General features: G+C 51.8%; 2 protein-coding genes across 3 annotated transcripts; one reads left to right on the top strand and one right to left on the bottom strand.

Annotated features, from left to right (window-relative positions):
* The first annotated feature begins 9,522 nt into the window (after window positions 1-9,522).
* SHROOM1 (shroom family member 1) lies at window positions 9,523-20,825 on the top strand. Of its 2 annotated transcripts, XM_068534418.1 has the most exons (9): window positions 9,523-9,614; window positions 10,038-10,195; window positions 13,649-14,659; window positions 14,751-14,806; window positions 15,031-15,240; window positions 15,439-16,011; window positions 16,100-16,241; window positions 16,322-16,594; window positions 16,715-17,895. In XM_068534418.1, exons 3-9 carry the CDS (start codon window positions 13,691-13,693, stop codon window positions 17,045-17,047), a joined length of 2,556 nt encoding a protein of 851 aa, XP_068390519.1. In that variant the 5' UTR covers window positions 9,523-9,614; window positions 10,038-10,195; window positions 13,649-13,690; the 3' UTR covers window positions 17,048-17,895. The 2 variants fall into 2 exon arrangements, with proteins under 2 accessions (XP_068390519.1, XP_068390520.1); XM_068534419.1 differs by lacking the exons at window positions 9,523-9,614; window positions 16,715-17,895 and adding an exon at window positions 20,690-20,825 and having other exon boundaries at window positions 10,068-10,195.
* Window positions 20,826-24,271: 3,446 nt separating this feature from the next.
* On the bottom strand, window positions 24,272-26,105 carry SOWAHA (sosondowah ankyrin repeat domain family member A). Its single transcript, XM_068534417.1, has one exon. It carries the CDS (start codon window positions 26,103-26,105, stop codon window positions 24,396-24,398), a length of 1,710 nt encoding a protein of 569 aa, XP_068390518.1. The 3' UTR covers window positions 24,272-24,395.
* Window positions 26,106-26,482: the final 377 nt, after the last annotated feature.

Here is a 26,482-nt window from a genome sequence, read left to right as displayed (position 1 = left end):
TCCAGAGAGGATAGTAGGCACGCCCCAGGGAACAGAGTAACTAAAAGCATGAGTTCTGGAACCACCCTGGCTGTAACTTCAGGCAAGTGAGTTAACCTCTGTGAACCCAGTTTCCTCACTTGTAAAACAGGGAAAAAATAGTACCTATTTCATAGGGTTGTCGTGTGGATTAACTAAGTTAATACATCTAAAGGGCTTAGAACAATGTCATGCAAATAGATTCTCACTAAGTGCTGCTTTTATTAATACCACCATAACTAAGATGCTCCGAAGCTGTGCTGTCCAATACAGTAGTCCCTTGCTACGTGTGGCTATTGAGCATTTAAAATGTGGCTTATCAAAACTGAGGTGAGCTGTGAAGGTAAAATACACACCAGATCTCAAAGACTTAGTATGAAAAAATGTAAAACACCTAATTTTGTTATATTAGTTACATGTTGAATATATTTGCATATATTAAATATGTATATATATTTAATATATATTAACATTTATTTTACCTGTTTCTCTTTTACTTTTTAATGTGGCTATTAGATAACTTAAGACTACGTTTGTGGCTCATTCTGTTTCTCTTGGACTTCACAACAGCCTCTTCCTCATGTGATTTCACTCTAAACTCCACCCTGCTATTGCCCCCACCCCAAGGTAGAGTTCCTGACACTTATACACACATTATTCAGTCAACCCTTAGTATGGACGGCGTTCTGCACCTGGATTCAACCCACCTCAGGACGTGCAAACTGTGGATAGGGAGGGCTGACTGTACTACACTGCTTTGTATAAGGGACTTGAACATCATGGAGTTTGGTATCCGCAGGGGGTCCTGGAACCAATCCCCTCGATACCAAGGGATGACTATATATTTATCACTTAATCTGATACAGTTACTCCTCCTAGCTGTCTTTCGAATAATGATACTCCAATGTACTTCTTTCCCACTATGGAACTGCCCAAGCCTGGTAGAATCACTGTTGGTAAAAGATGAGTCACAGCTCTCACTGATGAGAACAGTGACAACAACTTGAGGAGAGAGGAACAGATTAATATGTATGGAAGTTTGCATTAATTTTCTGTAGCTACCTTTGGAGTATAGTTCTCAGGGGCTGTCTGATTATCTGCCCCATCCAAGTCAGAGGAACTGATAAACTCTGTCCACCAGAAAGACCCTGGACCTAGTTCTGCTGACGTTCTTTTTCTTTGAAGAAACCACATGTGTGAAGCTGAGAACTACCATGTAGATACACATATGGTGTCAGGATTGGAATATGCCTTCACTTAATAGGTCCTGACAATAATTTAGGTATTCTGATTAGATTTTCACGTCCGATCAAAATTTGTTAACAGGTAGCACTAGGCTATATACTTTTTAAAAAATATATTTATTTATTTATTTTGGCTGCCCCAGGTCTTAGTTGTGGCATGCGGGATCTTTAGCTTCACATGTGGACTTCTTAGCTGCAGCATGCAAACTCTTAGTTGAGGTATGTGGGATCTAGTTCCCCGACCAGAGATTGAACCTGGGTCCCCTGCATTGGGAGCATGGAGTCTTACCCACTGGACCACCAGGGAAGTCCCTAGGCTATATACTTTTGATCAGACTCCTTTTGTATTGCTGCTAAAGACTCTTTTTTTAAAAAAATAACTAGCAGACTTTAATTCATCCTCAATAGTAATTTAAGTCATGTGACATCCATGCATGTGAATATTGAGACTTGTGGCCCACAGATAAACCCGAGATCTCCTGGTATGCAAGATGGTTTTAGGTCTGTGAGCAGATAGTGCTCTGAGCTAGTGAGTAAATTAGTGCAAGAATACACGAGCTTTCTTTCTGCATTTAGGGACACACACTTAAAATGTCAGAGAGGTTACAGCCCTTAGTAAAGACCATTTCTTGCTTATAGATGAAGATCTTGAGCAAGAACGGGCCAATGTCAGTAACAACTGTTAACTCTATGCGTACCTTGTGCAGCCGTAGTACATACACATTCAGAGAAAAATTCACATACCCTAAAATTCATCACTTCAAAGCGTACACTTTAGTGATTTTTAGTATACTCACAAGGTGGCGCAACTATCACCGATATCTATAATAATACCAGAATATTTTCATGGTCCCCAAACAGAACTTCATACCAATTAATACACGCTCCCTACACCCACTCCTCCTCTAGCAGCCACCAATCTGTTTTCTGTCTCTATGGATTTGCCTCTTCTAGACATCTTGTGGTTTTTTGTTTTTTTAATTTGGCTGCCCCGGGTCTTAGTTGTGGCATGTGAGATCTTTAGTTGCAGCACGTGAACTCTTAGTTGTGGCATGTGGGATCTAGTTCCCTGACCAGGGATAGAACCCAGGCCCCCTGCATTGGGAGCACAGAGTCTTAGCCACTGAACCACCAGGGAAGTCCCAATACATGGTCTTTTTGTCTGGTTTCTTCCCCTTAGCATAATGTTTTCAAGGTCCATGCTTCTTGTAGCATGCATCAGTACTTAATTTCTTCTTATGGCTAAAGAATATGCCATAGTATGGATATGCAACATTTTGTTTATCCGTTCGTCTGTTGATGGCCATTTGGGTTGTTACCACTTTCTGGCTATTACGAATAATGCTGCTATAAACATTCATGTACACGTTTTTTGCATGAAACATATGTTTTCAATTCTCTTGGTTATATACCTAAGAGTGGACTTGCTGGCTCATATGGTAACTATGTTCAATTGTTTGATGAACTGACAAAATGTTTCCAAAGCAGCTGCACCATTTTACATTCCCAGCAGCAGCGCATGAAGATTCTGATTTCTCTACATCCTTGCCAACACTTAATGTCTGTCTTTTTGATTATAGCCATTCTAGTGGATGTGAAGTGGTACGTCGTGGTTTTGATTTGTATTTGATGTTGAGTATCTTTTCATGTGCTTGTTGGCCATTTGTATACCTTCTTGGGGGAGATGTCTTTTCAAATCCTTTACCCATTAAAAAAATTGGATTATTTGTCTTTTTATTGTTGAATTGTAAGCTGTTTAGCATGCTAAGGTGAATCTAATTTAGATAAAGCCCTCACTGCTCCAGGAAGACCAGAGGGTTGCAGTTTGGCTTCATTTTTAATTCTTTTCAGGCACTTACTACATTTTCCAAAAGAACCTCTGTTCACAGACTGTGAACTAGGACTTATTGGCATCACTAGTAAAGATTATTAATCTACTTCTAAGAGCCAGTGCAAAGGATTTGAAAACCCAGATGAACTCTTAGAAATCCTTGCTTCCATCCATGGCAGCAGCTCCCAGACCTCTGTTTGCTGTGCTCAAGTGAGTGACTGAAGCAGTCTACTCTGAAAAGAAAGTAGCCCCTTCTAGTATGGTAAGTGACATCGTTTTGTTAAAACCACCAACAGGAGAAAGTGAAAGAAGAATTGTAGGTAAACTTTAAAGCGTGCACACACACGCTAATCACTGAGTCCTGGGGACCAAGGCCATCCTTAGGATGTTGCTACCAGCTGTGAATTCACAGAATAGAGGAGTGACCCAGATGTTCACGTGGGGTCAGGTCTCCCACTTGCATTCATTCAACAATCACTGATAGTAGTTCTGAGCCTGGTACTGCCAGGCATGGTCATTTCCTTCAAGAGTTCACAATCTGTTTTATGGGGCAGACACACAAGTAAATGGGTATATATTCTACAATATAATGTTAGGTGCAGCAGGGAACAATGAACTCTGCCTAGGGATAACAAGGATGTTTCACCGAGGAGGCGGCACTTGGCTCAAGGGTTGTATAACTCAGCGTCACGATGGGTCCTTCCCACGGACGTTTGCTAGTAGGAAAGGGAAGGAAAGAAGAAGCTTCAGCATATGCCTAACCCTCTATGGGGGGGCAGCTATGGGACGGGAGCCTATGCTTCAGGGTCTCCAGCCAGGCCTACCTTGGCCTGACATCAGCTTAGTCTTTTGGTTCATGCTGGTGTTTAAAAAAAAACAAAAAAAACCCCAGGTAGAATCCAGGTCAACCCTCTTTAGAGTAGAAATAGGAAAAAGCAACCAACCTCTAAATTTTCTTGTCTTTGATTTTATGTTTATCAAGGGAAATCTTGTTTTCATTTTCATAGCAAATGTTTATGACTTTGAACCAGGAACTTGCCTGCCTTGTATTTCTCCTGAGCTGCTTTATCCTGTTTCCTGAGTTGCTAGTTTTGAGCTTGTGTAAGCCTTGTTAGAGGATCTCCAGACACATCAAAGGGCAGGGACTGCATCCCCTTAGCCCCAGAGCAGCTATGGGAGGTCTCTCTTGCCCTCTTGCCTAGCAGTTGCTTCTTCCAAGGAAAGAGTACCTCTGAACACCCAAGTCTGCCCAGATTTTCCTCCAGTCTAACACTGGCATCCCAGTAGTAAAAGGTGTCTTGGCTCTATATCAGAAACTTCTTAGGTTCAGGTGGCAGCAACCAGCTCTTGCAACTCAAAAAAGGGATGCATTGGAAGGAGGTCTGGTGGCCCACAGAACTGACTAAAAGGCAGGAGGACCAGCCTATGAAAATAGACAGGAACCAAAGGAGGCTGGATAGCAAGATGAGGAGACAGGTTAGGACCACCACCATACACACCCCCAACTCCTGATGGTTTCTCACCTGTCCCTGCATCACTATGTCACTCACATGAGAGTCCCAGTCCCTGGCAGGAGCATCACATCGGTCAAGCCAGGTGTGAAGGCTTGCACTGTGGCAAGCTGGCTTTCAAGTGGGAGGAGGGGCTCTGTCTCCCCAAGACCTACACAATGTGGGTTCCCCCAGGAAGGAAGAGTTCAGATGCCCACCGCGGCCCTGTCTGGGGGAGCAGTAAGCAAAGCCTAGGAGAGGACCAACACTCATTGGAGACCTCTGGTGTATAAACCAATCCTTAGAGATAAAATTGAGGCTGGGATTTAGTCAAGATTGTCTTCCCTACAAGAGAAGCTGAAGTGAGGAATTATAAGTAACACCACTTATTGATGGTCTCCTGTGAGCCCACTGCTGAGTATATTTGATGAAATCTCATTTAATCTTTACCTGCCAAACATATAGTAGTATCCATTTTACAGATGAGGAAATGAAGGTTCAGGAAGGTTGGGATATCTCCAGGGTCATACTGGCATTCATACTTAGGTCTGCCAGGCTGTGGACTCACGCTCGCTTTCTCACTGCTGGTTTTCTTATACCTGGGATACAGTGAACTGGAGAATAGCTCCCTGTCCTCCTTTTTTAAACTTCTCGTAACGCTTCCCTTGAAGCACAAAAAGCTGCCAACTAGACTGTGTGTGTGTGTTGTCACATTCACTCCTGGCAGGGTCCCAAAAACTCATGAACCATGATGGATGGCACATACGCACCCTCAGGTTTTAGAACAAAGTCTCTTCCATGTGAGTAACTGACCAGACATATCAGTTAAAATCAGCAAGATTTTCTCGGTGAATGTTAAGAACATGCATTATCTGCTTCCATAGCCAATGGCCAAAATCCATCCCACGTACATGTGGCATGCTGTGACCCAATCCTGCACTAACGCTTCCGTGTACAGCCCGAGGCCCAAAGCTCTAGAGTTGGAGTGGCCTCCTGTTGCAAATGCTGATCAGATGACTCCTTGGTGAGCAGAGACCTGGTGGATTTAGCTCAAACAGAAGGCAGTTTTAGGAGAGGGGCCTTTGGAGACCATTTCATCCCTTTGTTAGTGCCTGAACACAAAAGGGGCAGTTTGGCCATTCCTGGGCTTGAGCCAGCTGTTGCCCTCCCTGGGGATGCTACTGGGGGTCTTGTTCATAGTCTTGAGTTTATTTCTATTCTTGGGGACCAAAATGAAGCGTAAGAGACATTTTTCATCTGGGTCCTGGGAGGCCAGCAAAGCAAAGTGGAAAAGCTCACTTGGTTACACTTACGTGTCTTCAGTCCACTGCAGTAGGTAGAAGAGGAGAGAGGCCTGCATCCAGCTATCTCCTTGAATGTCTCTTGGCCAGGGATGTGTCGGTAACATCTGAATGAGGGAAGACCAGGAGGATGGAATGGTCCCAGACCTGGAGCTTGGGGCCAGGCTAGAGAAGAAAAGCTGAGTTCTTATGGCCAAATCAAACAGAAGCTGAGGAGTCACCCAGTGTCTGTAGGGAAAAGGTGATATATGTGTACTCAGTAGGAATGTGACAGACCAGCATTCCTTCCCAGAAACTGCTGATCTCAAAGGGAACTTTGGTTCAATCCCTGGGACATCCAGTCCCTACCCAGGCTCGCCCAGAGGCCTTCCTGCAAGATGCCCCCATAGAAGAGGGCGTACGCCATTCTCCCCGTACTTTTTCTTGCGGCTGCCTTCCTATTTATAGGAACAAGTGTGGTGAATTCAGTGCATAATTAAAAAGCAAAAAAACTTGCTCTAAGGGAACACTTACAATTTAAGTAGACATTTGTGTAAAAACAATGATTCATGCTTTGTTGGATCTCCAAAAATAGACAACATGATTCGTTGAATGATTTCTGGCCTTTAGTGTATTTTAACCTATACATGACAGTCTCTGAATTATCAAGACAGCTATGTAGTTACTGTCTACAAGAAAGAAACATCTTTTGCCTCAACCACAGGTTATAAATTCACTGCTACCACAAACAAGATCAAAAGACACAAACTTGGGAAAATATTTGCCACATACTAAAAAAAAAAGTTAATTGCCTTAATATATAAAGAGATCTTACAAGTCAATAAAAAAGACCAATAATTTGATAGAAAAATGGGCAAAGAAAGTTGACAGTTCACAGAAGTTAATACAAATGGCTTCTAAATGTACAAAATGATATGCAATTTTATATATAAAAAAGAAATGTAAATTAAAACATTATTTTCACCTTTCATATTTCAGAGGTCAAAAGTGTGATAATGTACTGTGTTAGTGAGGATGTAGGAAAATGGGCACTCTCATATATATTAATGGGAATACAAATTGGTACAAACTCTTTGTAAGAAATTTGAGATTAACCAAATTTGAAAATTTACATACCCTCTTACAGTTATCTATTACTGTTTAACAAACTACCCCAAAACTTAGTGGCTTTCCCATTTACAATTATTTTGCCTGTGAAATTGAGGAAGGGCTAGGTTGGGTGGTGGTTCTCTGACCCGTATAATGTCAGCTGAACTCTCCCAGGCCTGGGAAAGTACTGAGATACTGAGGGGCACAGGCATGTCTTTTTATGTAGTCAAAAAACATGATTAATATGTGCATGTGTCCACCTTCTCCATGGCCCCTGCTCCCCAACTACTGCCACCACTAAAGGAGACTCCAACTTCGCAGCAGCTTCGTCCCCTTCCTCCCCTCTAAGGTTCTTTGGGCTTTTGCAATAATGAAATGTCCTCTAGTCAAAGACCCTGAGGAACACACCTATAGTTGAAAAAAATGGAGTGTATTACTTGTTACAGTGAGGGGAACACACAGGATGGGGAACCATGGAGCATCTTGGTAAGAGGGCATTCGAGAGGACTTACAGGATTTGGGCTTGTATTAGTGATTTTGGAGAGAATTAAAGAAGCAGGACTTTTCTCAGTGTTTGATGCTGTCGGGAAGCAAGAGTAATTCTATGATTGGGTACCTTAAATCTTATCTAGAAGAAGGAATAACTAAAGCAAAGTTAAAGCTGCAATTGGCAAGGAAGCAGCACTCGCGTATTATCCAGGATAGAAAGACATTTGGTCATTTTTGGGACTTGGACAACGTTCATGGTTTGTCTGTGTTTGGATATGATTACAGAATGGTCTTGTTTTTGTCTTGACCCATCATGGTTACAGATGGCCTTGTCCGATGTTGATGTCCTGTGAAATTGTTTATGTGCAACAGGAGAACTCCAAGGCCTTGGCTGTGAATGTCAGATCAACTTCTACAACACCAAGGTCTAGCTGATAGTCCCAGGCCAACATCCAGATGTCAGGGGCTGCTTTCTCTTTCTCAGACGAGAAGAAGAGGCAAGCAGAGAAGTGGGTGGGCAGGATTTCAGTTTTGGAGGAGTTAGGCAGGGAGTTTCTGTAGCGTGTGCAAGAGAAATAAGGGGGCGGGAGGAGGAGCGGGTTAACAAGAATTGCTGTGGACACTGTGTCCACTTCATGGTTGTCAAGATACATACTTTTTAAAAATATAAATTAAAATCTTGAACAATTTTGAATTGGCTTTTGGTTGCTGGATTGTGTTCCCTCTATTGTAATACTGCTCTGAGACCAACCATGCAGATCGGGATCTTAAAAGGGCAGGTGTTCAAAGCCAAGAAGTTCTGAGCCATTGTCTTAGAGTCCAGAGCTCCAGCTGAAGCTGATGCCTGGGTCAGGATGGTGTTTGAAGAAGAAGCAGAGCCAGGAGGGCGCCAATCAGAAGCCAGGCTCAGGTGCCTGCTGCCTCCATCCCCTAGAAGACCCAAGCATTCAGAGTTCCCCAGGCTCTTAGTGCCCCCAGAAAGTGGCAGCCTTGACCCCCGGTCTGGGTTTCTGGGTCCTGATTATTACCACAACAAACCTTGTCAGCCGAGGATGCCAAGATAGGGGGATATGGTCCCTGCCCCCAGGCATGCTGATTCTGTGGGAGAGTGAGGGCAGCCACAGCAATAGCTGGGGCTCAAGACAGATGAGCACTGAAGGCCCAGCAAAAGGCCCCCAGCCCCTTCCAGGGAGGGAGCATTTCTTGGCAGAGCCAGTATCCATAGGATAAAGGTTTGGAAAGCGGGGGCAAGGAAGGCTGAGAACAGAGCAGTGAGGAATGCACAGTGGCAGATGAATTCAGAGCATTCTTTGGAGCCTGGAGATCCCCAAAGGTGAAAACCTCAAGAGCCAGACTCTGTGGCTGGTGTAAACCCTATCGAGGCCACAGGGGATATGCATAGTCCAGCACCTAAAGGACCCACTGAGGGTAGCAGGAGTGAACACACACGTCAGCAGAGCCTCCCCTCTCCTTCCCATCCTCTCCCTCCCCTTTCAGGTGGCTGCCCGGAAGGGCCCAGACTATGTGGGGTAGTGGGAGAAATGAAAAGAAAACGGGCAAACGTGGGAGAAAAAGAGCCCACACTGGGAATCAAAGAGCTGGAAGAGTTTTGGAAATGGAGTATCTGGAGGGACAGTTGGTCAAGGGATGATGCATTAGCATCCGAACTGTACTCAGAGGGACAAGGACAGTGGCGGGTCTGCTTACTTAGCCAAACTTTCTGAAAGGAATGGGGGGCCCGTGTGGGCACCCGGCCTGGGCTTTCCCACAGAGGGGTGGTCTGGACCCTCGGGGCTCGGGCCCGCGCGCTACCGGCGGTAAGAACGCGCTGGGCGGAGGCGGGCGGGCGAGCGCCTTGGTGGCCCTTCCCCTACTTTCCAGCTTCTTCAGCTGGAGCAAGAGGTCTGTGCCCGGCGGGGGAACGAGCGTCCAACTCCTGGACCCAGGTATAGGCCGGCAAGCGGACACTACGAAGGGGCGGGCGGCTCCCGGGGCAGCGCCGCCGCTCCGCGCTCCCGCCCCCGGGAGCCGGACGTGGCGCCTCCCCCGCTGCAGCCGGAGCCTGGAGGTGGGGTCGGGAGCCCGAGGCCGGGACTCTGATGTCACCGCGCGGCCGCGGGCGCCCAGGAGCGCGTCTCGGGTTGGAGCGCAGGTAAACGGTGAGGCCGGGGGCCGGACGGCCGGGAGTGGGCGGCGGAATCGCCCTTCCCGGGGGCGGCAGGGCGAGCCCCGCCGCTAGGAGTGGGTGGGGTGGCTGGGGCGCCGCGGAGCAGCCCGCGCGTCGTTGGGTCTGGAGGGGTTGGGTTCCGCGCGGAGTCTGGTCTGCGCGAGTCAAGGCCCTGCGCGCTTGGCCCCTTCGCAGAGGTGTAGGGGGCGCAGAGCCGGCAACAGCGGGAGCTGCTGGGGAGCGCGCCCGGGGGACCCGAGCACGCAGTGGGGTCTCACCCTGCAACCTCCGGCTCTCGCCTTTCGACCGCGCAGCCACTGGGGAATCCTGGCCTCTCCGGTCCACGATCGCGCTGTCCCCTGCGCGCGTTCTGAGCCCTCCTTCCCCGACGGTGAACCCAACCAACAGGAAAGGCCGAGAAATGCGCCGGCCAGGGGCCATCCGCTCTCCCAGCGTCCCCGAGGCCTCGCTCTCCAGCCGCACCGCGTGACTTTGTCGCCCCCTGTGGCCGCCAGGCCTGCGCCTCTTTCCTCCCTGGAGCGCCTCGACTCAGCTTGAAGCCCCAGGTATGTGGTACGATCTCGACCGCGGCTTCCTCTCCCCAAGTGCCGCCAGCATCCCGCGTTTCCTGACCGTGGCACAGAGCTAGAGTCTACGGAGACTCTACGTGTGGGCGGGAGCGAGCTGAGAGCAGACGCTTCGCGACGTGAGCTGTGGTGCTGACAGGCCGGGAGAATGGGGTGCCGGAGGGAACTGGGAGAGCCACGGAACTTACCAAAATGCCTGCCCTTCTAGACCTGGTCTGGAGTGGTGGAATTCAAGACACGGCCCAGGACCTAGAAACTCAGTCCGGCAGGGAGACTGCCGTGCAGGCAGCGCGGCAGTCTCCCTGCCGGACCATCCAGGAGGGGTGGCCTGGACAACCTCTCCATAAGAGAGGTCAGACGTGAGGTGGCCTTTGGGAAAGATATTATTTAATTCCTGATCATTGTTGATCATTTGAGGTTGTCTGCCTTTCTGGTCACCTTACCTGGATCTGCTTCCATTGCCTTTGTGTGATTTTACCCACTGGAAGCTGTCTTCATGGATTTCCCTAAGAACCTCTAATTAAAAACCTGGGTCTGCTTTCTTGCCTGGTCCAACCTCTCTCCTGAGGTCCAGACACACATCTCAACTTACCACCTGCTTGCCAGACTTGCCACAAACACTGCAAAGCCCACAGGCCCCAGACTGAGCACTGGATCCCTTGGCTAGTCCCCGTCTCAGCTTCCTCATTCCTGGGACCGGCACCTCCACCTCCCCAGCCCCTAGCTCTGAACACGGAAGTCATCCTTGTCTCCTTTTCCTCTCTTTCTCTTTGATTCAGGTGATAAGTTTATCGCAAATGACCCCAATACCGCATGACCTCAATCTGGTGGTTTTCTAGCAGGGATTCCACGCTGCTCCCCCTGCCCTGACGGGGCTTGGCAAAAGGTTCTTTGAGTTCTAGCCTCTGGACTTACATTCAATGCAGGCACTGGCTCTGCAGCCCAGCCCACAGCTGACACTAATGCTGATGCTAGGGCTCCTGGCGTGTGGCTACTCCCAGCCACAAGGCCTGGCTGAACTGCAAGAGGCTCCCTGCAGCCAGACAAGTGTGAAAACTCTTTGCTCTTTGGGCTGAGGCCCCAAAACACACTAAAGGAGCTGGACCCTCCTGGCATAACAGGTTCTACAAAGGGCACAGTGTGAGCATCCTGCATGGGTATCAGGTGCTTGGGTTACCACTGCAAAAGCATCCTCGAGACAAGTTAAGGTCAATAAGAAAATGTACACACATTTTAGTTATCCATTTGAGCTGTTTTTATTTGGCGAACTCAGAATCCTTTAGCAGTCAGTAACTCACAAATAAGATAGAATTTTCAAGGCCTTTTTTGAGGAAACATCTTTGTATTAGAACAGTTACCCATGCCTATAGATGCAGCGAAAGTCAAGAATGGGTGGCATGAGCCAGGGTAAACAGTGCTCCCAAGCAGGGCTCAGAAGGATAGGAAGAGAGAGAGCTATTGTCTGGGTGGCTGGGGGGGGTTACCAAGAGGAGGTGACTGTCCTCCCAGGGGCTGCTACTCAGAGCAGCTTCTTGTCTTTCTGAAGTTCAGGGAGTATAAACTACTTTGCAAAAATGGTCCCCAAGCCTGAGTGAAGACCAACCTGCAGGGCTGGCCTTAGTGGGCACAAAGATGCCTCCAGGTGTGTGATGTCAAGATGTTCTGGTACCAGGTCAGCTGAGATCCCCTCCTGGGAATGTTGGAGGTACTGCTTCGCCCTTTTAGGAAACATCATATTCTCCCACCACTAACCTCCCTACCTGCCCTATCCAGCAATCTGTAGCATCTGGGGTCTCAGGGAATGGGGTAGAGGGTGATCCTGAGCTCCAAAAAGTGTCTGGAGGCTCACATAAGTCTGTTTTTCAGTTTCCACCCAACTGTGGGCCACCCTCCTCTGCAATTCCAACCAAGCAGCTCAGGGAAGGCAAGCCCGCCCCCCACCCCACCCCCAAAGTCCCTATAGCCCATAGAGAGCCCTCAGTTCTCAAGACTCAAAGCTGCTTTCACCCCTGACCCAGGCACACCCACCTAGCTCCTCCCCTTGCTCCCCCTCCTGCCACTGGGGAAGTATTGATTTCTGGCCATTCCTGTTCCAAGCTGTGCTTGCCTGCTCTTTGATTCCTAATAACCTGAGTAACCCTGGTCAGTGTCCATGGGTGGCAACTGCCTCACCCATTCTGTCCCCTTTCTCAAAAAGACTAATAGGGAGAGAAAAGTGGGTAGAAGCAAAGAAGCCCTCAACCTTCTCCACCCAAAGCCACCCCCATCTACTCCCTGAAAGGCTGCTCCTTTCCTTGTCATTCAACAAATACTTAACATCGACTACGTGCCAGGCACCGAGGGTACAGAGATGAGTAAGTGCAGGGCCTGTCCTCAGGAAGCTCAGGGGTGGGAATGGGGAGAGGGAATCAAAGCAAGCCAACAATCACAATGCAGGGCGATGAGTGCTGTGATGCAGGAAGCTCAGGACACTGCAGGGATCCCAAAGGGTCAGGCGACCTCTAAGCTGAGCCCTATAGGAGGAGCAAGAGTGGCAGGACAAAGAGGGGGTGAGCCTGTCATTCCTAGACAAAAGGCAGAGAGTCTCCCAAGCAGGGGCCGTATTATCCTGGAATCTGCCAGTATTTTGAAGAGGTGGGGGCGATTGTTTCCCATAGTGGAGGCTGGGCTTTGTTGGAGGCTCAGGCCCCTGGGGGCTGGGGGTGAACTGGCTTTCAGCGGGGTTTGCTTCTAGGAAATTGATTCTGGCTGCAGTAAGCTTGGAGGCAGGCCCAGATTCCAGGCAGGGCTCTCTGCCTCTTACCAGCTGTGTGCCTCTGGGCAAATCATTCCCCCTTCAGAACTTCAGTGTCCTCATCTGTGAAATGCAGACAGCAGTTGTGCGGTTCAAGATAAATATTTATTCAAAGCACCCGGAACATAACTGGCCCAGAGGGAGGGAGGAAGGCTGTGAAGCTGCCCCTGCCACCTGACCTGGGTCTTTCCCCCTCCTTTCTTGTCTCCCCTGTGATCTCAGATCGTTCTTGACCATTGTTTATCAGGGAAAGATCACATGGAGAAGCTAACAAAGCAGCCAGGAAGCAGCCAGGGTGGGACAGGGTTGGGGAGGGCAGGAGCATGGGTACATTCTCAGAGCTCCAGGAGGTGCCAGGGTAGAGGCCGGGGGCTGCGGGCCAGAAGAGCCCCAGCGGGGGATGTGCTAGTCGCCAGTTCCTTCCCCTGAGCTAAGGCCCTCAATCTCCAGAGTTGTTCCCCTGGTCCTACTGCCCTTGCCATTCCAGACTAGGGAGGTGGGGGGGGCGGTGCCAGCGCTAATAAGGGTCGTGCGACTAGGGAGGGGATGTGTAAGCATGTCTGTGTTGAAGGTGCCAGAAGGTTGTCCTAACCCTAACCCGGAGCGCCTCACCCACCACCCCGTCTATGCTTTTCCAGGCCCCACAGAGCTGGCCAGCCTCCGCCCGCGTCCGCGCAGCCATGGAGGCTCTGGGTCCTGGAGGCGACTGCGCTTCGCCGGCCTCGTCCACTCGCAGCCTGGACCTGCGGCGGCTGTCCGCGCGCGCCGACTCGGCCTACAGCTCTTTCTCCGCCGCCTCCGGCGGTCCTGAGCCGCGCACGCCGTCGCCGGGGACCCACCAACTTCCCTACCTGGACTGGGACTACGTGCGCGTGGTGTGGGGCGGCCCGGCCCCCGCCGCCGGGCTTCGCACCTCCCCGCAGCCCCGGCCCGCGGCCGCCGCACGCAGTAGGCCTCGTCCCCCCGAGATCCGGGGGACCCCGGGGCCGCTCAGCCGCCAGACCACCCCGCTGCTGTACGCGCTGGCGGCCGAGGCGGAGGCCGCGGCGCGGGCAGCCGAGCCGCCCAGTCCGCCCGCGTCGCGGGCCGCCTACCGCCAGCGGCTGCAGGGCGCGCAGCGGCGAGTGCTCCGGGAGACGTCCTTCCAGCGCAAGGAGCTCCGCATGAGCCTGCCCGCCCGCCTGCGGCCCGCGGCCCCCGCGCGGCCCTCCGCCGCGCACCCGCGCTCCGCCTTGCTCAGCCACCCCGGCGGGGAAGCGGAGCCGGCGCGCCCCGGTGCTCCCGCGCCGGGAACCGCCGGCAGGGGACGCCTCGCCAACCAGCAGCGGAAGTGGTGCTTCTCAGAGCCGGGAAAGCTGGATCGCGTGGGTCGGGGCGGTGGACTGGCGGGGGAATGCTCGGGGGAGGCCTGCCCCAGCTCTGGCCTCGCCAGGCCGGAGACCCGGGAATGGCAGCAGCGGACGCTGGCAGAGTTCGAAGGTCACCAGATCAGATGGCTGCCTGCGACCCAGCCCCGAAGCATAGAGGACCCGAAACCCCGGGCCTTGAGGCTCAGCAATGCCTATAGGCCTGCCGGTCGGAGTCGGAGCGCTTCGGGGGAAGTCTTGTCCCCCTGGGGAAGTCCAGGAGGGGTCATGCCCATTGCCCAGGTATGGAAGATAGGGGCTGCAAGCTTGGCTTGGGGGCATCCAGAAGATTGAAAATTTGAGCAACATTTCATCCAACTGCTTGCCTTTCCAGGCTGTTCCCCAAGGAGCAGAAACCCCCAGACCATTGTTTCAGACCAAACTTTCCAGGTGAGAGACATGGACCACTCTGGGGACTGAAAGCTGGGGGGAGGCAGCTTTCATAGCTCTTGCTCAAGAAGGAAGAGGGCCTCCCACTCACCCTCACTTTGAGCCTTCTGTCTTTTGCAAACCACATCCCCTAATCCCACCCCCAACACCCTACTGTCCCTCTGGTGCAGAACCAGAATCTTCCTTCCTGGTCCCTGTGGTCAGTGTGGGGTCCCTGCTTCCAGGTTCCTGACTCAGAAGGAAGTTGCAGTGGTGTGTTCTGCAGAGGGCCTCCAGAGAAGTCCCTCTGACTGTGAGCAGAGGGCCTCAGAGAACTGCATCGTGTCTGCCCGGCTCCCATCCCTTCCTGATGATGAAGTTTTCCTGGAAGAAGCCCCGCTGGTCAGAATGAGATCACCTGCAGACTCCCATGCTCCCCTGGGGCTCCCAAACAGGTGAATTCCCTCAGGCTTTCAAGCAGTGAGATACCCCCTTCCTACACACATCTACAAAATGCTGGAGGGGCAGGGAACCCTCTCCTGGCTGGTGGCTGGGAGCCAGGGGGGTGAGGTGGGGGAGGTGGATGGCCCTTGGAGGCCACCACTTATCTTTGGCCAGAGCTTTTTCTGATTTAGTGTCTCTTCCACTTCCAGTGTCCATGCCTCTGACCAGCAGTACGGAGCTAGCTTGGGTCAGAGGGCTGACCAGGCTATAATCCCCTCAGAGCAGCCCCTCCATGAGCACCCAGAGACTGCAGGGGCGGATGACTGTTGGCAGGGGGTAAACGGTTCTGTGAGTGTCTCCAGGCCTACATGCTGTAGTCCCCCTGGGACTGCAAATGATGACATCGCAACCTTTGACCCCACTGGACTGCTGACCACTGATCCCCCCACAGCTGCAGAGACTGACCCCCTCAAACCTCTCCCAGGTGATGCCCTGAGACCTCCAGGCAATGATACCCCGGGGCCTTCTGACCACACTGCCCAGGCTTGGGGCACTGGCCAGACTGGCTCCAGGTCAACATGGCCCAGTCCACGCCTCGAGGAGCTGGTTCAGGAGCTGGCCAGATTGGATCCCTCTCTGAGTGACACTCTCACCTCCTATCCCAGCCCAGAGCCATCCCTGGGCCTGCTGGATGGGCTGATTCCTTTAGCCGAGGTCTGGGCTGCAATGAGGCCAGCCTGTGGAGAGGCTGGAGAGGAAGCAGCTGGTACTTCTGAGTCAGGGTGAGTGAGGGGTACCAGGGACTCAGGGGATTCTAAGCCCCTGCAGCCTGGGGCAGGACGACCCAAGGAACTCTGGTTTTGTCCCCAGCTCTTACCTACTTAACTCCACCCAGCGCCTGCCAGCTTCTCAGGAGGAGACAAGGCCTGAAAACCTTACCACCCACGCTGTGCCTGACGAGCCATGCGGCCCGGGTCTCCCCGAGCCAAATTACAGCATCCAAGCCAAGAAAGTGAGTGTGGAGGGGCTATTAGAGGCTGGGCTAAGTCAGGGCTCTGCCTCCAGACTTAAGTACCCACGCCCTCCCTGCAGGTGGAGCTGGCGGACCTTCTCCAAAAGACGCTAAGGGAGCTTCAGGCCGAGCAGGAGCAGCTGCAGGCAGCGGCCCAGGCTTGGGCCAGGCGCGGGGCTGCCCTGGAGGCCGCGGTCGGCCAGGCCTGTGCACCCCACGAGCTCGAGCGGTTCAGCCGGTTCATGGCCGACCTAGAGCGCGTGCTTGGCCTCCTGCTGCTGCTGGGCAGTCGCCTGGACCGCGTGCACCGCGCCCTGGCCCGGGCGGGCGCAGACGGCGACCCTGACGAGCAGGTAACGGGCTTGGGCTGGGGGAGGGCGGGGCGGTGAGGGGCCTGCGGGCTCCGGCTGGAAGCTTCCCGGGAGCGGCGGCGCCCTCGCCCCGCTCACGGCGCCCTCGCCCCGCGGCTCCAGGCCTCTCTGCTGCAGCGACTGGGGCTCCTGCAGCGGCAGCAGGAAGACGCCAAGGAGTTGAAGCAGCATGTGGCGCGGCGCGAGCGGGCCCTGCGCGAGGTGCTGGCGCGCGCACTGCCCGCCGACGAGCTGCGCGCCTATCGCGCCCTGTTGGTCGGCAAGGCCGCTGTTCTGGCCCAGCAGCGCAGCCTGGACGAGCGGGTCCGCCTCCTTCAGGACCAACTGGACACAGTCAGGACCGACCTTGGCCGTCGTCCTCCGACTCCCAGGCCGGCCTGGCCCCCAGGGACCCGTCCTCCGGATAAACCGCCCTTCCCCCCTCCCCTCATCTAGTTACAGGGGGTGGGGGTGAGGAGCATTGCCCCTGCCTCTCACCCACGTGAGTGGGATGACGCTGGTTTATTCGGTGCTTTTCCCTTGGGGTGGGGAAGACCCAGGCCCGGCCTTCCTGGGGTACTTTTTCCAAGTGTTCTCATGTGGCCTTACCGAAGTCTTGCGGATTATTTGGTAATTAACTTACGAATTTTAAAGTCTGCAGTATTTCCCCTTTTCCGTCAGGGTTGGTTGGAGGGAGAGGAGACAAGTCAGAGGAGCACTTCAATTTAAGATGCAAAATGGCCATTTTTTTCCCTCTCAATAAAAAGTTGATATGAGAAGTGTGCCTATCGCCTGGAGCCTGGCTTGGAGGAGGGATCTTGTTTGCAAACTACAGACGCCTGCCAGACTAGAGCAGAAGAGAGATTTGTTGGAGGACATCACTCAGGCCTGGGGATCCCTAGAAAGACTGAAGAAACAGGCTTGAAAACTGGAGGGGCCAAGCAGATGCTGTCACCAGTAGTCCCTAACTATTCTGGTGACTGCATTATTACCACGAAAGCCTAGGCCTGATTGGCTGAGGCCAGGTCTCTTTTGCTGGTTTTTACCCAAGCCTCCGACATGAGTAGTATAGTGGAAGTGGGGGACTGCCTCCCTTCAAGACTCAAGGGATAGGGAACTTCCCCAAATGGAAAATGGATTCAGATGCTTTGCTGCCTAAAAACCCTGATGAATGTCAAGTACACTTGGACATTTGGGGACATTCATTCCAAGACCCAGAAAGAACTTTCTTCCTCTTCCAATTATGTTGGATAATTGGATAAACTGAATTTATCTGCCTTTCCTTTAGAGTCCCCACTAGGTCACCCAGGCTTAAGGAGGGCAGTTGGGGGGATGGGAGCTGAAGGCGAGTCATGGGGGACCTGGAGACCTATTATTGTGGGATGGTGCTGAGGACTTGCAGAGGCAGCTTTTCTTGTGTTCTGGAGATGCCAGTTTGGGGAGGGGCTAAGGTTGGGAGTTAAGGGCTAGAGTGGTATGAAACAGGACACACACTCCCCTCTGTTTGTGTGTCAGTCCTGTGTACATAGAATCAATGTTCAGTTCTCAAATATACATTGAAAATCTGCCTTAGTATTTGTAGCTGCTAAGGCCAGGGACAAGAACATTCTTCATGTAAATGTTCAGTGTATTTTTGGAAGCTGGGCACATTAATAGGCATGTGTATGTGTATCTAAGGCCAACAGACCTCAAAGTGAGAAATCTCTGCTTCTGGGCTCGTTTTCTGATGCATATTGTCACTAAGTGCAACTGGTTGGGAATTTTAAATGGTCGTATTCATACCAAAAGCATTAGTTATAACAGTCGCGCTATTGAGCACAGAACAATGCTCACATTGTGCCTTTTTATAAAAAACATATGGGGCTCCTGCTGATTCTAACATTATGCTTTGCTTTTCTCCTTTGAACGCTGTGGGCGGGGCCTCCGCTCCAATATCCTCTGCCTAGCAGGGCAGCTTGCTTCGAGACGCGTTCTGGATGGAATCTACTTATTTCTGGCTTTTGCCCTGTACAGTCCCCATTGCATTCTCCCATTGTGATATACTTAGAAACACACTTAACGTCGTCCATTAGGCCAGTGGAAATGGTGTATTTCAGACAAAACACTCCCAGCCCGGGATGGGCATGAGAAGCAGCGTCTGCCATTGTCTGGTTAAACTGCACTTTGGTTCTTTGCTGGTTTTTGCCATGGGGAAATATGAGGCTTCTGTGCTTGTCTCTACCAGATGGAGAGGGCCCACAAAAGTAGGGCCACAACCCCTGCGCCTGTCCTTGCATTTTGCCTCCGTCTCCTTCCTGCCCCAGTTTATCTCCCTTCCACACCCCGTTATTCCTTCAGAGGGCAAGAATGAGCTCAGCATACGCGTTCGATATTGGCACCACAGACTAAGACTAGGGGTGGGGTGGGGGCCAGTACCAGAAGTCCGGTGAATTCCACCTTCCTGGACACTGCCAGCAGAGGGCACTGTTTTCCTCATGATGAAAGCTTCTAGCCACGCTTTACCACCCGCAGCCTCCCCAGCTACCAGGCCCTCTGGGCCAGCCACAGGGACGTTGCCTTGTCCTGAGCAGTGTCCCTGTTGGACGTGAAGGCTGGGGCTAAGCCTTTGTGTCTGTCGGAAAGAAATCCCGGCCCGCCAGTTATGGGAAGGTTGGCTCCCTTTCCTTTGCCACTAGGCCTTCGTTCGAAAGTCGTTGGCTAATGAGGAGTGGGAAGGGGGAGGCTGGGGGTGTTGATCTCGAGGATCAGTGTCAAAAAGAGCCTTACGTAGTTCCCCACGGTGGAAAACAGGGTTTCTTGGGTCTCTGTGGGGGTTTCTGTCCGCACCTCCCCAAGCCGCCCGCGCCCGCCGCCGCCGCCTGCTGGTCCCGCCCCCAGCCCTGAGGCCTGCAGCGCCCCGCCCCGATTGAGCAGAGCGCGGTTGTTGCCTGGCAACTGGCAGCCCCGGGACCTCCCTCCTCTCCTACTCGCCTCATCCCGCCCCACGCCGTTCCTAATATGGATGTAATTAGTGCACTTTTTACCTTCTGACTGTAAATTGGAAACAGTAGGGAAGCAAGGTTCCGTGGTGCCCAGACCGACGCGCAGTCTGGCTGGAGCAGCCTGCTCCTCACACCACGTACCTCGGCGAGCGGCTGGCGTGAACCTCAGGCATCCTCACGGGAACAAATTACCTTGCTGTTCAGTCACGTGTAATTCAGAAGCTTACGAGGACATTTAGGTCAAATGTGGTTGAGGACCGCAGAGAGAAGAGGTGAAATGCTGTAAAGCAATCCTCCCAACGACCCCGTAGCGTTACTGTCACAGCCTAGCTACAGTTTAGACGGACAGTCATGATGGGTGTTTACCTGTTGTCTTTGAAACTTAAGTCAGCACTGACTTCTCACTAGGAGGACTTTTTCCTCCCCTTCTTGAGGAGAGGTCCAGACATCTCTCTCTCTCTCCTCCTCCTCTTCCCCCTCTCCCTCTCTCTCCCTCTCTCACTATCTCTTCCTTATTTCCTCTTTCCTGTAGTAATATCTGAGGCCACCTCTGCTCCACAGGTTCAAGTCCAGGGGTGTGGCAGTTCTGGAAAGGTGACTCCAGCCACAGAGGTTCAAGGCAAAAAGCTATCTGGAGAGAGACAGAGTCTATTAAACCATTTTAAAAGGTCAAATAATTTCTTCCAGGAAAAGGCAAAGAAAAGGGGGGAAATATGGGTCCGGGGTAGGCCCAGCTTTAAAACCGTGTGTGGAGGGGTGCTTCCAGTCCAGAAGGCTGAATGACTGCTTGTTTAGGACTGGAAGTTGGGGGCAGGGATGCTAGAGGAATGTGCATTAAGAAAGGCATTGTGATATTTTAAATAAAGCGATATTTCCCTTTTGTGGGGAAACATTTTTCCTAGTAGAGTCAATGTTGTTGTTTATATATACAAATACTAACATGGTAAAAGAATGGTGATCATGTAGAACAATGTCACGAATCAGAGATATTTGGTTTTGGAATGCAGCCAGATATCCCTTTGGGACCAACTCGGCACTCCTGGTAATATTTCAGGATGGTGTTGCAGTTCACAGACGACTTTACCTACTCATTCCCTGTGTTCCTTCCTCCCCACAGCCTGTAGGATATGTACTGCCAGTTCCACAGAGAGGGAGATGGAGCTTGGAGACTTGGGTGACTTGCCTAAGGTCACTAAATGAATAAAGAGCTGAGATGAGACCACCTTGCTTTTCTGCAACTGGATACTGTAATGGAAAAGAGCAACAGGATGCCATCCTGACTGTGAGAGTTACTAGCTGTGAGGCCTGTACAAGTTACTTACAGTTTCTCTAAGCTTCAGTTTCCTCACTTTAAAAATCAAGATACTAACAGTGCATACCTTGTAAGGTGGTAGTTAATACCTGCAAAGTGTTTACAACTGTGCCTGGGACTTAGTAAACACAGGTCATATATGTGTTACCCATACCCTGGTCTCTATTAGGTTAGTAACATGTGCTCAAGAACAACCTCCAGGGACTTCCCTGGTGGTCCAGTGGGTAAGACTCCACGCTCCCAATGCAGGGGGCCCAGGTTCAATCCCTGGTCGGGGAGCTAGATCCCACATGCAGGCTGCAACTGAGAGTCTGCATGCCGCAACTAAAGATCCCGCGTGCCACAACTAAGACCCAGTGCAGCCAAAATAAATATTTTTTAAAAAAGAAAAAAGAACAGCTTCCATCCTCCTTAGAGGAAATGTACAATTGTATTAAAAAGCTTGCTGGGGCTTCCCTGGTGGCGCAGTGGTTGAGAATCTGCCTGCCAATGCAGGGGACACAGGTTCGAGCCCTGGTCTGGGAAGATCCCACATGCCACGGAGCAACTAGGCCCGTGAGCCACAACTACTGAGCCTGTGCGTCTGGAGCCTGTGCTCTGCAACAAGAGAGGCCGCGATAGTGAGAGGCCCGTGCACCGCAATGAAGAGTGGCCCCCGCTGGCCGCAACTAGAGAAAGCCCTCGCACAGAAACGAAGACCCAACACAGCCAAAAAAAAAAAAAAAATTAAAAAAAAAAAAAAAAAAGCTTGCTGTGGGGGCTTCCCTGGTGGTGCAGTGGTTAAGAATCCGCTGGCCAATGCAGGGGACACGGGTTCGAGCCCTGGTCCAGGAAGATCCCACATGCCCCGGAGCAGCTAAGCCCGTACGCCACAACTACGGAAGCCTGCGTGCCTAGAGCCCACGAGCCACAACTACCGAAGCCCGCACGCCTAGAGCCCGTGCTCCTCAACAAGAGAAGCCACCACAATGAGAAGCCCACGCACCGCAATGAAAAAGTAGCCCCCACTCACTGCAACTAGAGAAAGCCCGCGCGCAGCAACAAAGACCTGGTGCAGCCAAAGAATAAAAATAAAAATAAAAAGCTTGCTGTGGACATGACTCATACACATCTACATCAGCGATTAACTCTTGCCCCATTAAGAGGAGTGATTCTGTTCCCTGTGATAATTTTAACCAGGTAAATTACCTTAACCAATGAACAACTATTTTTTTGTCAGTTGTTGGAAATATCCTTCCACAGGTGTACCTCCTGTTAGTCAGATATTGTTCTTGAAAACTTCCCATATGCATATCAACTGTAATTTCCTACTGACTTACAGTTTCAGAAAGTTTTAGCCTGCAAGGAAAAAGCAGTGGTTTCTAACACCTGAATTTTAGGCTTATTGATCCTAAACTCTTGCCAAATGTTTTTATTTCACTGGGCAGGCTTGCAGCACACCCTCCTGAAACACAAAGATTCTTCTGGCGGTTCAAGAACCCTCCTCTGATTTAAGTGTGCCATAAACATTAGTTATTGTTATTACCACTTTGCGGGTTTACATTTTGTCTTTCTCAAAGCTGGTCATCCCTGTGTGTGTGACCTTTGTTACCCGTCTCAGTCAAGCCTCTCTTTTACCATGAAAAATCTCTAATATTTTATCCTGTCCTAGACCTTCAGCTACTGAGATTGCTTTAATTATTACTTCCTGTCTTTTTTTTTTTTTTTTTGCAGAGGGAGAAGACTTAATTTTCACTTTGAAATAATTTATGTAGCTTAGCTAGAGTTCCAAGCAAGGAAGGTGGGAGAGGTCAGATCCGGGCCTACATTTACCTACAGTTTTTGGCTACCATATCCATGTTTGGTTGACTCCTTTATTTTGCAGAGAAATCCAAATTCTTTCAATAGTAGAATGCTTGAAAGAGGCAGAAGGATGAGGAGAAAAGAAGTGAAAAGAAAAGCAAAATACAGTAGCAAGTGCTGTAGAATGTTTAAGGGAAGTACATCATCACACAAGCAGGAACAAAATGGGAGACTATTTCATTGCTTAAATCAGAACATTCCATGAAAGACTGCCTTAAATAATTTCAGAGGCCTCACTGATACATATATGGGACGGGAGCCCCAGTACCCTGTGCCACAAAAACTATTTGGTATAACTAATGACATGCAAACCCAATTTGCAAAAGCAGAGCATTATTACAATATGATATAAAAAGGTTGGTTGAGCAAATAGATTCCACATCTTTAAAATGGCAAAAGAGCCATTTTAATTACACTGTGTTGAACCTGAGAAATCTTGGCAATACTTAAAACCTTCTCAATTACAAATAGGAGCAAAGATACAGATGAATCAAGCCACCCCTCTCTAAGGTCACTGAGCAAGGAGATTCTGCATTTGCTATTTTGGAATAAGTTGTTTGCTTTCAGATGGCTTCTTAAAATGGATATCACATACCTTTTGCTTGTACGGAACTTTCATATAAAATAGTTGCTCCTTAATTGTATCTGTTACTATTTAACCAGTGATTTTTCTAGTGTTATGCTATGACATTTTTTTCTTTGAATGTTCACCTACTGCACTGAAAGGCTCAGCCGGATTTGAAAGCCACAGATTCAGAAATATGGCACAATGGTGCATTTCACAAATAAATCACACTTTAAAAAATTAAATATTCATGCCATATCAAAGTAGCCAGCCACCAGTGCCAAAGACACACGTTTATATTTCACCATAAAGACAACCACAAATTAAAAGTATTTGCCAAAGTATCTCTTTTCTCTCATTGTTAAATCACTTTTACTCCCAAGATGTACTTGTTTTCTAATATTTAGCATTCTCAGTACAACTGAAATTAATTACATTCACAATGGTCACATTCTGTGTTCAAGAGTCTCTGGAATCTTGATTGCCTAAAATGAGGTAGATAACCATTCAAGGGTTTTGTTGGTTGGGACTAATTTCCTTTAGATCTTGATCATCTTTTTTTTTTTTTTAGAATTCCAAAATATTTAGCAAAAGATTGAAAATGTCTGAGCATTTTGGAAAAATATACTTTCAAAAGGTTTTTTTATGAAAGTTGTTTTACCTCATTTCAATTTAAAAACAGGATAAAAGCATCAAATTACAAAAGCACTACATATCTTAAAGCTGACAATCCATCATCACACAAAGCTCTAATTCTGGCTTGGGAGTATATAGATGCAGAGGCATCGGGTTAAATCATTCAGGGGCCAGACCAGCTGCTGCCCCTTAACCTTTGATACTATATTTCAAATTTCCTCTAAAGTTCAATCCTGACTTCTGTAGTTCTTCATAGGAGGCTCTCACTGAGATCTTGAACCCCATCTCTGGAGAAAGATCAAGCTTCAGACAGAAGCTGGAGGCGTAGGCCCACTTGGGTAAAACAGGCTGCAGTGGACAAAGTTGGAAACAAGATGGAGCCGAAGGTGTCGGACCGCCGTCTTGCGCAGGCTTAGACTGTGAGAGGCAGGCCCGATTAGAGCAACTAAGCCGTAGCCTCGGGAACCGTCAGGTTGCTGGGGGTAGGCTGGGCACTAGACCAGCCAAGGGCCCCGGAGTGGGTCGACGGGAGATTTCTGAAAAGACCTGCAGACTACTGCGGGTTTTTGTCTTTTTACGAGGAGCCATGGGCGAGGCACCCAAGAATTTGCTTAAGGAGCCCGACTTCCTCATGCCTCGAGCCAGATCCTGGAGCATCAGGTCGTCGGCCAGGACGCCCAGAAACGCGCTGGTGGTGGAACTGAGGATGGTGGCGGCCACCTGCACCGGGCGCCGGGCCGCAGAACTGCCACTACCACCACCGGTCGCATCGGGCTCGGTAGAGCTTCGCAGGCCGGGGTCGCCAAGTAGGCGGCGCAGAGCATACGAGGCGCCGGACGGCAGGTACTGGTAAGCGCGCCTCCCGCTGTGGTCACGCACGTGCACCTGCGCACCTAATCGGACCACCAGCAGCACCGCTGCATCCTCGTGGCCATGCAGAGCCGCCAGGTGCAGCGGCGTGTAGCCACCGTGTGAGCGCGCGTTCACGTCGACCCGCGCGCCTCCACGCCGCGCGATCTCCACCAGCTGCTGCACCATCTCGAGGTCGCCACTCTTGGCGGCCCAATGCAGGGCCGTGAAACCAGACATGAAGTCGCGTTTGGCCGCCAGGCCGAGGTCGCGCAGCAGCAGCCCGTGCAGCTGGTGGGTCCAACGGCCCCCGGCAGCCCGCACTAGCCACTCGTGTTCGGCCGGCTCCAGAGGTACGGCGGACGGCGGCGGTGCGGCGGGCACCTCCTCGGTGTCGGGGCTCAGCAGGCGAGGGCCGGCGCGCGACAGGCGCCTCAGGTGCGGGGAGCGGCCGGGGCCCAGGCTGAGGCCCAGGCCGGACTCCTCTACTGAGAGCCGCCGCAGCAGCAGAGGGGAGCTCCGTGGGCTGGGCTCCTCCGACAGCTGCCGACGCAGGCCCTGCTCCTCCGCCCGGATCCGGAGCGCCGCGGGGCCCGGGACGCAGCGCACCGGCAGCATGCAGGGCTTTTGCGGCAGCGCGCGCGGAGGGGGTGGTGGCGGCCCTTTTGAAAGCCCAGGCGCAGGTTCCGGGTCTGGCGGTTCTGCATGGGGCAAAGCTGCCTCCGACGGTGCCATGGACGGTGGGGCCACGTCTGCAGAGAGTCCCTCGGAGGGCTGGGCCAGCTCAAAGGCTGTAATCTGGGGGTCCGAGGGCAACCCTGACTGCCGGGCTGGGGCTAACAGCAGCCCCTTAGTCAGCTGAGTGGGCTCAGAGGCCGGAGTCCCGGGGGTGTCCTGTGGCACTGATGGCGGAGCCGGGTCCTCAGGTGGTTCCACCGCCCTCTGCGCCGAGGCCAAGGATGGAGCCCCCGAAGCAGCGGTTTCCCCCTGTGAGACGGTGGTGATCTTCGACGGCGGGGCTGATGCCCCCGGGGTGCTCGGGAAGCAGGAGGGAAGGGGCTCTGGTCCCTCCCGGGGCCGCGGCTTCTTCCTCAGCACCACAAATTTGACGCCGTCGAGCTCCTTCACCACGGCCACGTCGTTGACAAACTGCTTGAAACGGTCCCTGCGGGCGGCGCGGCCGCGTGGGTCGCCGGCATCCAGCAGCGGCTTGAAGCGGCTCAGCAGCTCAGAGTTGCGCACCTTTCCGCCGTTCTCCTGCAGAAAGCCCAGCACTGCCGCCTGGCTCACCCCGGCGGCCGCAGCGGCCGCGGCCGCGGCCAGCGCCATGGTCGGTCCGGTCCCGCAGGGGAGGCGGGGCCTCCCCCTCCCACCGACCAGCTGCTCCCGGTTGCTGGGCAGGTGGACGTCGCGGCGCCAGCTGGGACGCACTGGAGCTGGGGTTCCAGGAGTCACGTCCGCCTCGGCCAGGCTCACCTGATCGTTTTCAGCGAGGCGTAACGGGCGTGTCCCTGACGCTGGACCTCGGTCATGCCTGCGCCGCGGGGCCCGGCAGTCTCCTGGAAAAAGGAGCTGGGGGCCGCGGCGCGCGCTCCCCGCCGCCGCCCCGCGGGGCTCCCAGTCTTCGGGGGTAGGTTTCTGCCTTTATATTCTGTCCAATGGGCGCTGGGCTCCATCCCCCGTGCGCGGTGCTCGCCTTACCGGTG

Source organism: Eschrichtius robustus, chromosome 2 (genome assembly GCF_028021215.1).
Source record: "Eschrichtius robustus isolate mEscRob2 chromosome 2, mEscRob2.pri, whole genome shotgun sequence".
Lineage (NCBI taxonomy): Eukaryota > Metazoa > Chordata > Mammalia > Artiodactyla > Eschrichtiidae > Eschrichtius > Eschrichtius robustus.
This window is presented reverse-complemented; position numbering and strand designations above follow the sequence as displayed.